Here is a 14703-nt window from a genome sequence, read left to right on the forward strand (position 1 = left end):
GATAGATAGATAGATAGGAGATAGATAGATAGATAAATAGATAGATAGATGATAGATAGATAATAGATAGATAGATAGAAAGAATAGAAGATAGATAGATAGATAGAAGATAGATAGATGAAAGATAGATAGATAGATAGATAGGAGATAGATAGATAGATAGATAATAGATAGATAGGAGATAGATAGATAGATAGATAGATAGTCCTTACTCTTCAAATCACCTTACAGACGATTACTATGTAAATAAAGGGAAGATTATATCCGGTGCGCTAGGGATTTCCCCCGGAGAAACATGACACATCACTCTGTTACGTCTAAATAAGAAGGGGACACACGCAGACGTTTTTTTACCGAAAGTGAAATAACAGCGATTAATCGTGTGGCCGTCGTGAGTCCTGGCCGGGCCGCATGCGGACACTAAATGAAAAGTCTCTATTGATTTTTCCATGGCTGCCTGTAAGTGTTACATCAATAGAAAAAGAAAGCAAAATGTTTCACGCAGAGGAGGAGAGACGCTGCATTATTTGGCGCTTCCGACAGTAAGTTACGGAAAGTGATGGACGAGAGGTACGGCAAGTACAGCTGGAAGAGGGGGGAGAGACAGGAGGGAGGACGCAGCCCGACGGGGAAACCGAGGATTGTCAGGAGCTGAAGTATAAATGAGAAGAAAAGAAGAAAGAAACATAGTAAAAGGGGAAAGAATGAAAAATGTAATAAAGATAAAGAAAGATAAAATACTTTTTCTTATAAATCCACTGGTGTCAGAAAGTTATACAGATCTTTAATTTACTTCTCATTAACAATCTCAAGCCTTCCAGTACTTATCAGTTGCTGAATGTCCTGCAGTAAGTGATGTATTCATTTCAGTCTGACACAGAGCTCTCTGCTGCCACCTCTGGCCATGTCAGGAACTGTCCAGGGCAGCAGCAAATCCCTGTAGAAAACCTCTCCTGCTCTGAGCAGTTCCTGACATGGACATAGGTGGCAGCAGAGAGCACTGTGTCAGACTGGAAAGAATCCACCACTTCCTGCAGGACATACAGCAGCTGATAAGTTCTGGAAGTAAATTACAGATCTATATAACTTTCTGACACCAGTTGATCTGATAGCATTTTTTTTTCTGTCGGAGTTCCACTTTAAAACTATCAGAACCATAACCACCTGGAATAAAATTTTTTGGGTCCTCATATTCTGTTAGGGAATGGACGGCCCTCCAACTGTTGCAAAACCACAATTCCCATCATGCCTGGACAACCACTGAATGGGGAAAATTTCTAACATATCTATGCATTTCACACAGGGGATGTCCACATCCAATCCAATGGGGATCAGGGTTTTGCACCAAATCCTAAACATTTCAATGTATTTAACATCTACTGCACATAAGCTGTAGAAAAATCCGGATCTCAATTCCTGAGAACATAGGTTCACACAGGACTGAACTGCTGCAGCTCTGTGGTGGATTTTAAAGGGGTTTTCCAGAGTAGAAAAAAAAAGTTACTTTCTTGCAAAAACAGCACCACCCCTGTCCTCAGGCTGTGTGCGGTATTACATGGAAATGAGTTGCAATACCGGACCCAAACTGAGGATAGGGGTGGCGCTGTTTCTATTTTTTTAAGCCTGGATAAAAGAAAAATCAAAGCCTGCTTCATTTCAATCCAGTCCGCTCTCCCTTCCTGTCTAACCCCATCTTAGTGCTGTGCGAATCCACTGTCCGCTCTCCCTTCCTGTCTAACTCCATCTTAGTGCTGTGCGAATCCACTGTCCGCTCTCCCGTCTCGTCTAAGTTGCCCATCCCCCTTCTCGGCGACGAAACAAATTAGATGCAATCTAAACATTTTATTTAGCTATTTAGAAATACTCAGCGTCCGCCGTATATTTTACATTATTTTTCCATCTTGCTGAACAAATAACTATTGATCGGACATAAAATCTCACCGCCGCTTATGATCAATGATCTGCTTTAGTCGCAAAACGAAAAAGAAAAAAAAAAAAATTACTTATTACATTGAGTTTAATAAAGATGCAACTCAGGCAGGAGCAGTTTAACCCCTTGCAGTGATCGATACGTGTCCCCCCCCCCCCCCCTTCTCCTTCCCTCGGACATCGCCGGCTGCCATATCGTATTAGATAAGAAGGCTTTCTTCTCCTACAAGGAAGTTCGGGGGTTCCTCCCTCTGCCGTTCTATTAGCCCAGACACTTAAGGTCTCTTTAACAAGACGCTGTTCGCTCTTATTAGCCTTTTGTCACATCCGACAAGAACATAATGAAAATCCAATCCGATTCAATTAACTGCTAGGGAAGATTCCGGCGTGATTTAATTTGCTTTAATATGCATGCGGGAGGGTGATATATGATACAGGGAGAGATTCTTCTTCCTAATAAATAGTACCTGCCAGGTTAGGCGGCTGCGGATACTGGAGCGAGCGGGAAAGCTAGACTCTTATAGCGACTTAAGATGTGACGCCCAACCTGCGCCATGTCCTGATCAATATCGTCCGGGTCATTATTTGTTCATTGATAAAGTATGTAGAATCTCATTCATCTTACTTCTCTTGTATCCGAAATGCAGAGTGAACTTGGTTCCATGCCAGTGAAATCCAGGTGCCTTGCTGTGTTCCTATCACATGGCCGATGGCGGGGCTAATGATCCAAACTGACAGCTTCATAGAGATCTATGATCCACGGCCAGGACTTGTGGCTCTACACATGCAGAAATGCAGCCATATAGTTGTGTATAGTATTTACTTACTTTACTTTATATGGGTGCTGTCCTTACTGATATATAATGATATATCATCAGGGGAGGGGATATACTTCATCTTTGTAATTTATTTAATTCATTTTTTTGCCTGTTTTCTATAGGAAATACAATGCTATAAAATCTGCCACTAGGTGTCTCACTGACTGCAAAATGCAGTTGAGGCTCCGTCACTAAGGCCGTATGGTCTTTAGTAACAGGAAAAAAAGAGACGGAATGCAGGTAGTGATGTCAGTTGTCCCTCTCCTCTGCACTAATTGGCTCAGTGAAGTTGAATGCTGATTGGTCAGTAGCTGTGCACGCCCTCTGTACATGCCACTGTGCACTGCTGCAGCTGAGTTAGGGTACGTGCACACCTACCGGATCCGCAGCAGATTTGACAGTTAGCAGCGAAATCCGCTGCGGATCCAGTACTGCGTGTCCGCTGCGTGTATGGGAGTGAGGGGAGCCGGGAGCTTCACACAGCCGCGGCGCCGAGCAGGTAATGTATGCTCGGGGCGGCCATCGGTGCGGGAGGACGGGGGGGGGCCTGGGCTGCGGGTGAGCAGGCTTTCGGATGGCGGCGCAGGGGTAAAGGGGCTGGGTTCACATTAACATTCACAGTACTGGATCCACAGTGGATTTCGCTGAGAACTCGTGTGAGTGTGTGAACGGTAGGTGTGAACGTACCCTTAAAGGGGTTATCCAGCACTACAAAAACATGGCCACTTTCTTCCAGAGACAGCACCTCTCTTGTCTCCAGTTTGGGGGTAGGTTCTGTAACTGTTTCCATTGAAGTGAATGGAGGTTAATCGCAAACCGCACCTGAACTGGAGACAAGAGTGGTGCTGTCTCTGGAAGAAAGTGACCCCATGGTGTTTTCCAGGTTAAGAAATATTTTTTCCTTTTTTTCCAACTCCCATAGAGAAGCCTTCTGAAAAAAACACCATAAAATTGCCATATCTAAAGCATGCTTTATATATAGTGTGTTTAGTAATGCAATATAGAATATAGTGAGACCTGGCTGTATAAAAAGGACTGGACACCGGCATTATACTGATTTCTAATACAGTTGCTCTAATACCATGGGTCTGCATGGGGTAATGTTTCTCCTTGGGGAGACCACAAAGCTGATGAAGAAACTTCGATGGGCGCCGATCGGTGCTCGTTTACTGGGCCTATTGCACAGCCTGATTATCGTTTAACAAGGGCTGCATGGACATCGTTACCGATGTCCTTGCAGCCCTTGCTTAAACTTTATACATTACCTATCCATGCTGCAGGGCTCCTATTGCGGTCTGCATCTCCTGGGGTCTCGCGCGCTCCAGCTTCAGAGAGGCCTGTCTCAGCTGACAGGCTGCTCAGCCAATCACTGGCCGCGGTGGTCCCGGCCTGTGAGTGGCTGAGCGGCCTGTCATCTCAGACAGGCCACTCTGAAGCTGCAGCACGCAGGACCCGGGGAGAAGCACAGTAGTGGAAGTTTCTGCATTTTGTGTAAATGGAACAAATAGAATCTATGAGCTTGCAGATAACTGGAAGTGGTAATCCACCCCCTGGGCATTGCTGAAGTCGTATACTGGAATCTTTAGACTCATAGGGGGACATGTATCATCCGGCGTACGGATGATTTTCGGCGAAAAGTGCCGATTTGCGCATTACTTTATTTGCAAATAGCCGATTTGCGAATAAAATATTCGCAAATCGGCACTTTTCGCCGAGTACGCCGGGGAGTGGGGAGGGGGTGTGAAGGGAGCGGAACGGAGGGCGCGGACTCAGAGTCCACGCGATTCACCATCCGTTCCGCCAAAAAATACGCCAAAAACCTACTTCAGTCCTCAGCTGGCGTAGGTTTTCGGCGGTGCGCACCAGAGCGCACGGGATTTATGTAGAGGCAGTCCGCCTCTACATAAATCCCCGTAGCGCCGGAGATGCGGGGACATTTTTAAGTCCGGCGTAAAAAACGCCGGACTTAATAAATGTCCCCCATAGTCATCCTCTTCCGTTATCATCATACACCAGTACACATCTCTATGTGATCTCCTTGTAAAGAAGCCATCACAATATAACAATCTCCATAATGAGGAGGAGTCGGGTTCTAGATCTGATCTCTCCACATGGGATCTCCGACTGCATCAAACATCTACAAAGGTTTCTTTGAGATTCCCAGGAATCCCTGCGGCTCTTTAGTTACAACAATATTGTGTTCCGAGGACGTTCCTGCTCCATTATGCTGCTGCGATAAGTGGTAAGTGTATGAGATGTCAGTAACCAGATGACAATAGTAACATGTAAAGTAATAGAACAAAGGAAGAGACACACGCTGTCTGGCTGTACTATGGCTGATATTTCAAACTTATCCAGGATTAGAAAAAACTCAGATACTTTCTTGCACAAACAGCGCCACCCGTCATCAGGTTTTGTGTGGTATTGCAATTCAGCTTCCTTTACTTAAAAGGGTTATTTAGAAAAAATCTTTTTCTTTCAAATCAACTGGTTTCATATAGATATATAGATTTGTAATTTACTTTATTTTAGAAATCTCAAGTTTTCCAGTAGTTATCAGCTGCTGTATGTCCTGCAGGAAGTGGTGTATTCTTTTGAATCTGACACAGTGCTCTCGGCTGCCATCTCTGTCCATGTCAGGAACTGTCCAGAGCAGGAGAGGTTTTCTATGGGGATTTGCTACTGCTCTGGACAGTTCCTGACATGGACAGAGGTGGCAGCAGAGAGCACTGTGTCAGATTCAAAAGAATACACCACTTCCTGCAGGACATACAGCAGCTAATAAGTACTATAAGTTTTGAGAGTTTTAAATAGAAGTAAATTACAAATCTATATAACTTTCTGAAATCAGTTGATTTGTAAGAAAAAGATTTTTGCCGGAGTGTCCCTTTAAATAGGACAGAATTTCAAAATCCACACCCAAACTTAGGTGGTGGTGTTTTGGAAGAAAGCATCCATGTTTTTTTTGTTTTTTTTTAAACCTGGACGACCCCTTTAAAAGGGCTCGCTGGTTAGACAAAAGGCCACAATTATGACCATACACATTAGATAAATTTTGGAAAAACTGATCAACCTAAAGTAATTATTGGGTTATTAATCTCTCTCTCTTTCTCTCTCGCTCTCTGTATCTCTCAATGGCACATGTTGGTTTAGAGAACGATCAAACATTTTTGATTTTAACATATGGCGGTAGAGTACTCTCTTTTATTCAGCACACATGCACTCTCCTCTGAGCTGAGTATGCATGTGTATAGGAAGGCTGAAAGCAATAGCTGTCAACCGAGTGATCTGAAGTGAATGGCCATATGGTCTTTACTATTACTGCATGTTTGTTACTACTTTTCGATGAGAAGAAGAGCACGGTTTACTCCACTATTCTGCCTAGTAAGACAGCAGGATCCATCACACGTCAGATCCATCATAGTTCAGCCTTTGTCTTCTTACCATAAGTGCTGCATAGACCCTGTCTATAATAAGTAACGCTGAATGGCCGCATACTCACCGAGGCTGAAGAGCACCAGGAATTTCAGACACACAAATTCCCTCAGATCAAACTGCAGTGATCGAAGTTTGGCCACCAGATCTTGTGCGTGGCTCATGAGATTGTTTAACGTGGTACCTGCCTGTGTGACAATAACCGAGAAATCCACCTGAAAGAGATTAACAAAAAAGCCCGTGCTGAATCACAGACATCACAGACCAGAAGAGTACTTGCTTTTTACAGTGCTACAAAAACATGGCCACTTTCTTTCAGAGACAGCACCGCTCTTGTCTACAGTTCAGGTGCGGTTTGCAATTGAGCTCCATTCACTTCAATGGAACTGAGCAGCAAAACCCCGCCCAAGCTGGAGACAAGAGTGGTGCTGTCTCTGGAAGAAAGTGGCCATGTTTTTGTAGCGCTGGATAACCCCTTTAATGTTGTATTGCCACCCTAGGCATTATGTAAAAGAAATTCTCTGGAATACCCCTTTAAGGCTATGTTCACACAAAGTTTTTCGCACTTCTTTTTGAAGTGAAAACATGGCCTTATGAAAATCATATTTGCATAATAGGGTCATATTTTCTCATCAAAATTATGGCTGTCCGAAAAGATGGATGGAAAACGGCCAAAAAAAAGACATAGTGGGAACACGGCCTAAAGCCACGTTCACACAAAGTATAATTTCATTAAACAACAGCCGTTATTTCATGACTGAGACCGATCAATTGACTTATTACGGACTCCTTGCCGCAGTGTATACACTCTGTATATAGTGCAGCCAGAATTTAATGCGGCCGCACATAAAACTGACATGTCAGTTTTGTGCGGCTGCTATTCATTGAATAGTGGCCGCAGAAAACTGACAGTGCAGACAATGTAAAGTGCAGCTCCGGACGCACTTTACACTGTCTGCTATGGGCAATTGGAATGCGGGCACACCCAAATTCAAATTAAAAAGGAATGAAGTTCATCCGGCCGGTACTGCTGTACTGGCTGAGGTGAGTTTCTCTGACAGTGGCCGTTCAGTGACACGCCCATGTCACAGAACGGCCGCTGTCATACCTTGTGTGAACCTGGTCTAAAAGTACTTTTTTTTTACTTCCTCAACTCGGAAGACAGCTGTTTAAAAACATGCTGCAACCCAGAATAACGACTGATGTTATTTGCCGTTAAATGACTGCCGTCCAATAAAAACTGCCGTCATTTTGAACATAGTCTTATACTGATATTATTATTGGACATATACTACAATGATATTTCTCCTTTGTAATTTTCAGGCTCATTGTTCTAGCAGCCGTATACTTTACACCACCACCTCTTTCCTCATTAATTTCCCTAACCCTAATATATATATATATATATATATATATATACTCAGGAGAGGCCGCGCAACTATGGCGAATCCCCACAACCAGCGAGTAGACGGTAGATCTGCAGCCGCAGCAATATCATCCTCCTCTCTCCCTTCCTCTCTCACCTGTCAGTCAGCCTGAACAAGTTAGATGAATTTTTTATATGTATTGATGGCTAATTTCCATAATTATGTGCGCCATCCCCCCACCTCCGCTCCGATGGGGTCGTCTAGAGATTCTCTTGCAAGGATTTGCAATTAAAAATAGGGACCGGTCTTATTAATAGTTTTATTTTTAGATGATGAAAATAGGAGGCTCGAAGCTGGGAGAACTTTCTGGCCACCCCACAATGAACCACAGTGATCATCCATGCTATCCCAGAATGCATCGGGATGGGGAAATGGCGCTATGTGAGTATATGAGATATATGGTAACAGTGTCTGAGAGTAAAGTCAGGCCTCTCTCTGTATATATATATATATATATATATATATATATATATATATATACTGTATATATGTGTGTGTATGTAGCAGAGCTGATGTGAGAGGCGCTCAGCTGTGCTGTGTTTGTTCTGGGATCCTCTTGGCAAAAGCAAATACAGCGGCACATAAAGAAGGGCTAGATCCATAGGAAAGGCCATGCTGCTCTATTATAGTAAGCCTGTCGTGTTGTCTGAGGCCTATGGTCTGGACTTCCTTAGTCATACGTAACAATAATGTCATTTACTAATGGAAATGTGTTGCCAAAGTGATAAGGACAATGGTAAGGACTAGAGATAAGCGCCATTCGAGCATGCCCAAATCTCATCGATCGGTATTTGAATACCGGTGGCTGAAGAAGTTGGATGCAGCCCGAGGGAGTCCTGGAAAACATGGATACAGCCATAGGCCATAGACTGTATCCATGTTTTCCATGTAGATCGGGGATGGGGAAACTTCAGGCTTCCAGTGGTTGCAAAACAGTGAAGGGGTCCTCTTTCACTGTTTACCCCTCAGTCATTGAGCCATATAGTGAGTTGCCATATAGTATGTTAAGTAAAAACTGTCTGTTGCTCATGGCAACCAATCACAGTGCAGCTTTAATTTCTTATAGAGCTTTTCAAAAATGAAAGCTGTGCTCTGATTGGTTGCTAATGGACAATGGAAATGGGGGGCGTTTTACGGCGCTGTCCTGTAGTAAGATTCTCTTTGTTGCCCATAGCAACCAATCACATCTCATCTTTCACTTCCTTACGGCACTCTTGACAAATGAAAGCCGCACTCTAATTGGTTGCTATGGGCAACCACAAACAGATGTTCTTTTAGACACTCCATTGCCACTGTTTTTTCTTTTGGTGACATTTTTTTTTACTTATAGTATTAATTATATGTGTATATTTTTTACTATATATGTGTAAATAAATTATATTCATATTAATTTACACACACACACACATATATCATATCTGATATATATCTGAAATCTAGTATATATATATATATTATTTATTATTTATATATTATCTATAGATGTGTAAATAATTTATATATTTTTCAATAAATATACACACACACACACATATATATATATATATATATATATATATATATATATATGTATATATATATATATATGTATATATATAAATCCAAGAATTTTGCGGCACATCCGTATAGTGAAAAAAAGTTGTGGTATTTATTGGTACATCAAAAAGCAAGTGCAACGTTTCAGTCTCATCTCGAGACCTTTCTCAAGCCTCCACAATAGAGCGCACTCCCAGTTCCAGTGCTGGAGTGCCAAGCAACGGAGATTGGATAAAAATCTCCACTAAATAAATCCAAGAATTTTGCGGCACATCCGTATAGTGAAAAAAAGTTGTGGTATTTATTGGTACATCAAAAAGCAAGTGCAACGTTTCAGTCTCATCTCTATTTTTTTTTTTTTTTTTTCATTTTAATTTTTTTTTACACACTATTTACCAGTCACCTTTTATAACGTCACAAGTTTATTACGGTTACGGTGATATCTGATTTATCTATATTATTTGTTGCATTTATAATAATATAGTTTGCGTTTATTATTTTTTTTCACATATATATTTAATAATTTTTTATTTGCATTTTTAATCCCATAATGGGAGTTTCATGAATTATTGATGATTATTCCTAATAATGTACAGGCATTTATACATATATGCATGTACACATTAGCCTGTATTACATAGGCTATAGTACATAGGCGTATGGTGAGTAGGCCCTCACAACAGGCATCGTGAACACCCAGCCCTGGGGACCCTGAATGGACTCAGAGCTGTGTGTGTATGGGTATTGACCACGGTATCTCTGTGATGTGATCAAAGGGGAATCCCTCCTTTACTTTCCTTGAGCATGCTGTGATCTGCTTTGATTGTGGCATACAGAGGGTTAAACTTGGAGATCAGAGACACCGGAGGAATACATTATAGCTGATGTGTGAACATAGCCTAAGCCTGAACAGCAGATGTATAGAGCATGTCCAGCCATCATTCCATGGACTACAAGGCGAGTGCTTGCACCAGTACTGAGACGCTTCTGTGTCTTCTTAACAAAACATTAGCACAGTTTGCTTCCATATAAGATTGACCCTTAACCCACTGAGCATACCATGCACCTATGCGTACTTTACCCTTTACCCCATGGTACATGTCTCTCTCGTTATATGACTCTTCGGTCAGCCCGCCCTTTAACCCTATAAGCACGTCAAAGTCAGTAAGGTCACCCGTAGTCCTGCATGTGAAGTGTGAGCGTGGAAACAGGTGACAGGTTCATTGTGTCAGTGACAGCTGTGACAATGTGCACCTGTCGTGCTGCTGTATAAGCGTGTCCAGAAATAGACGTGGTAAGTCACTTCTTATCTTATATCGGACCCCGGAGTCAGTCAGTAAGTGCACGCGCCACTGCGTAGAAAAATGCTTCCTTCACGTGTAGAAAAAAAAACAAATTTTGTGTTTTCTACAAGCATTTTTTAATGTTTTTTTTTTTTTAATGATGGACACTGTCCCTTTTTGGCTGTTGTACAGTCACCTTTTAGGATGACCATCATTTTGACAGCGTGTGAACATAGCCTTAAAGTGGTTATCCAGTGGTAGAAAAATGTGGCCGCTTTCTTCTACAGACAGCATCACTCTTGTCTCCAGTTTGAGTGCAGGTTTTGCAACTCAGTTCCATTGAAGGGAATGGAGCTTAAAGAGGAAGTACCATCAGGTACATCCTCTTTAATATTACCCACGGATAGAAAAGCGCCATCAAGGGGAAGCCAGTGTCGTGGTCTGTTCTTTGAACCGCGGCCCGGTTCCTGTGTACGGCGCGGTTCTATCCATGGAAACCGGGCTGGGGCTGAAGCACAGAAGGCGGGCCAGCCCGCCCCCAGTGGAAGGGAATTCCCTCCCCTCTATGACGCGGCTCCATTCGAATCAATGGAGCCGCGTCATAGAGGGGCGGGGGTTTTCTCCCATTAGGGGCGGGCCGAACCGCCTCCTGTGCTTAAGCCCCGGCCCGGTACCAGTGGATAGAACGGCGCCATACACGGGAACTGGGCCGTGGTTCAAAAATCGGACCGTGGCACCGGCTTCCCCGTGACGGCGCCGTTCTATCCTTGGGTCATATTAAAGAGGATGTACCTGATGGCACATCCCCTTTAATTGCAAACCACAACTGAACTGGAGACAAAAGTGGTGCGGTCTCTGGAAGAAAGTGGCCATGTTTTTCTAATGCTGAATGACCCCTTAAGGCTGGGTTCACAATATGTATATTTGAGGCTGTATTTGGTCCTCATAGCAACCAAAACCAGGAGTGGATTGAAAACACAGAAAGGCTCTGTCCATACAATGTTGAAATTGAGTGGATGGCCGCCATATAACGGTAAATAACTTCCATTATTTCAATATAACAGCCGTTGTTTTAAAATAACAGCACATATTTGCCATTAAATGACGGCCATCCACTCAATTGCAACATTATGTGAACAGAGCCTTTCTGTGTTTTCAATCCACTCCTTGTTTTGGTTGCTATACAGCCTCAAACATACAGCCTCAAATATACGTAGTGTGAACATAGCCTTAATCTGTATTTTTTTTTGTATGTCCTATGGTGATGCCTACGGAAAATGGCCATACCAGGCTGCATTTGATGCTAAGAAAAGTAAAACTTTCCTTATTGAAGGGTATGTCAAAATCCCAAACAGTGGACCTTACCTGTTGGCCTGTAACCAGGAGTATAGAGCCTTCTTTCCCGTGTAGAACTTGCCGGAATATATGATCCAGAATTAGCAACTCACTCCAACAATTCTGCAAAAGCTTCATCTGGTCGTCTACCTGTAATAAGAGCAAGAAAACAGATTGATGTCTGCTATGAAACTGAATCCACACTTCCAGACCAACAGAAAAATGAAACTAAAGGGATCACTTAGAGATAAGGCAACAAGTAAAGGAGATGGTCAACTTGGAGAGCTGTGGAAACACCATGCCGACATGTCTCCTGTTCATAATGCATCACTTACTGTGTATTAGGATAAGCATGGATATGATACTAAGTGATGCTAATACCACCTGTCTACTATTGTTTAGATCTTCCTGACCCCTGGGGCCTTGTCTCCATATCCCTGTGATGTCACCTGTGGTATCAGCAGCAGATCCTGTGCGGTGTGAGGTGCGGACCCCATGGACGGGACTTGTTCCTCCAGCACATCCCACAGATGATGGATGGGATGAGATCTGGGGAATCTGGAGGCCAAGTCACCACCTTGGTCTCTTTGTCCTGTACAATGTCTGCAGTGCGGCCCCTAGGGCATTAACCATTACATACATTAGGGGTCCCGCTGCCATGAAGGGGGGACTTGGTGTGTACAATCTATCACAGCCAGCATTTACTATATCAGCACTTTACGCTCTAGTATGTCTTCTGCAGGATGGGACTTGATGGGCTCTACCTTGCACTATGTACAGACACTTCCCATAGTAAATCGGAGGAGTCCTTATCCTGACATACTTCTACTACACAGCTTTGGTTCCGGCTCCGTTGTATGTGAGTGAATGTAAACCATCTGTTCTCTCTCCCACAATAACCTATGGGTGCCGCCCAGCTCCTGTAACACCTGTTCTTATCCTCATATTAATATATTATCTTTCTCTTCCTGATAGGAATTTGTGTCGGTATCAGAAGAAAAATTAGAGAATTGCCCGAACCATTGGCTCTCTTCTCTGGGAACCTGGTCCGGACCCCTCACAATCCAGGAATAGGTAGATATATGTCTCCCATTTATTACAGGAGGGAGGCAGAATTATCTCGGCCTGCGGAGACGTGCAACTTCCCAATATTGATGCGGCGTCCAGGAATGAGAGTCATACAGCGGGGGTATTGTTAGCGGGGTGAGTGTTCTCAGGGGCAGCGGCGTTAATGATTACTGATGTCCTGTTTCCATGAAAGAGCAAAACGTCTGTAAACACGTAAGAAAAATGCTGTGTCAAATGCCGACATGGCTCTCATCAGATGCCATGTATTAATCATCAGGGAACTGCTGAACCTCACTCCAAATTTACTATTCTTTTAACTAACAAAAAAACTAAAAAAAATAGAAGATAAAAAATATACCCAGTTAAATCTATCTATCTATCTATCTATCTATCTATCTATCTATCTATCTATCTATCTATCCATCTATCTACAGTGGTACTTTGGTTTAAGAGCTCACAGTTTTTCAAAATTGTGACTTGGTTTAAGAGCATTGCTTTGGTTTAAGAGCTCCTTGTACTGGGTGGAGGGGAAGTGGGGGAGGGCATGGTCTGCATAGCGGGGTCTACATCTATCGTGAACATGACATACATCACTCAGCTACATAGGTAAAAACACTACGGGTGGTCAGATCACACAGGACATTGCAGCTTTCTGTGTATGGTGTCCTGCAGACCAGTCAGAGAGTCCATGCTGATGCCTGTCCACTGCCAAAAGTGTCTACAGAGGTCACATGAGCATCAGAACTGGAGAAAGGAGCAATGGAAGATGGTGGCACCAGGATGCACTATGGGAAGAAGACAAGATGGCAGGGCAGTGTGATGGGCAATGTTCTGCTGGAGACCTTGTGTCCCGACATCATGTGGATGTTACTGGGACACCGACCACCTACCTAACCATTAAACACACCAAGTCCCCCCTTTATGGTAGCAGTACTCCCTAATGTATGTAATGGATAATGCCCCGGGGACATTGCCACTGCAGCAATTGTACAGGACAAAGACATCAAGGTGGTGACACGTCCTCTAGATTCCCCAGATCTTAATCCAATTGATCCTCTGTGGAAGTCCCATGTATGGAGGCCTTACAGGATTTGTTGCTGATTCCTCCTCAGAGGTCTTGTGAAGTCCAGGCCGTAAAGGGGTTATCCAGCGCTACAAAAACATGGCCACCTTCCCCCTACTGTTGTCTCCAGTTTGGGTGGAATTTTGAAACTCAGTTCCATTGAAGTAAATGAAGCTTAATTGCAAACTGCACCTGAACTGTAGACAACAGTAGGGGGAAAAGTGGCCATGTTTTTGCAGCGCTGGATAACCCCTTTAATGAATCAGAGCCCAGTGTATATCCCACTACTTAGGGACAGCTCCCACCACACTGACTATGGTGACTTTCTAGAAAACCATGAATGAGCAGATATCAGCCTGGGTACCACAAGTCATCTGCTTTCTCTGATTATTGTCTATTTGTGCACCGGCTACCAAAGGAACGAGTCCTCTGTAACTCAGGAATCCCCTAGAAAGGAAACACATTCACATTTTACAGGATGAAGAACTGAAGGGAAATTGCCAGTTAATGGAGAAAGGTAATAATTTTCACATCCTGTTCCACTTGCCGATCAGAACAAAAACTTTCCTTTCTGCAGGTTCTGCCTATCATCTGATTTACGGCTTGTTCTACAGGACATGCTTGGATATTCTTGGTACAGCCACAAGGGAACCATTGAGGTTGTGTCATATTTACCAGGAACCAGCGGCTACTGTATGTCACTATAGTCTTAACTATGGCAGCAACCACTGTCGGCCATATTTGTCTGCTTTTGCCGCCCTGTCCCCCAGATCTGCAGTTTGCATTTTTATGGATAGTCATCTTTTTCA

General features: G+C 43.3%; 1 protein-coding gene across 4 annotated transcripts in view; it reads right to left on the minus strand.

Moving 5' to 3' along the window:
- The window catches only part of NR5A2 (nuclear receptor subfamily 5 group A member 2), a 103273-nt gene that overhangs the window by 14277 nt on the left and 74293 nt on the right, over positions 1 to 14703 (minus strand). For all 4 annotated transcript variants that reach the window (XM_069967493.1, XM_069967494.1, XM_069967492.1 and 1 more), the window contains exons 5-6: positions 11794 to 11913; positions 6250 to 6397 (exon numbers count right to left, since the gene is read on the minus strand). In XM_069967493.1, the coding sequence (XP_069823594.1) occupies positions 6250 to 6397; positions 11794 to 11913 (268 nt within the window). The remainder of the gene's footprint in view (positions 1 to 6249; positions 6398 to 11793; positions 11914 to 14703) is intronic.

The sequence above is a fragment of the Dendropsophus ebraccatus genome, chromosome 4, assembly GCF_027789765.1.
Source record: "Dendropsophus ebraccatus isolate aDenEbr1 chromosome 4, aDenEbr1.pat, whole genome shotgun sequence".
Lineage (NCBI taxonomy): Eukaryota > Metazoa > Chordata > Amphibia > Anura > Hylidae > Dendropsophus > Dendropsophus ebraccatus.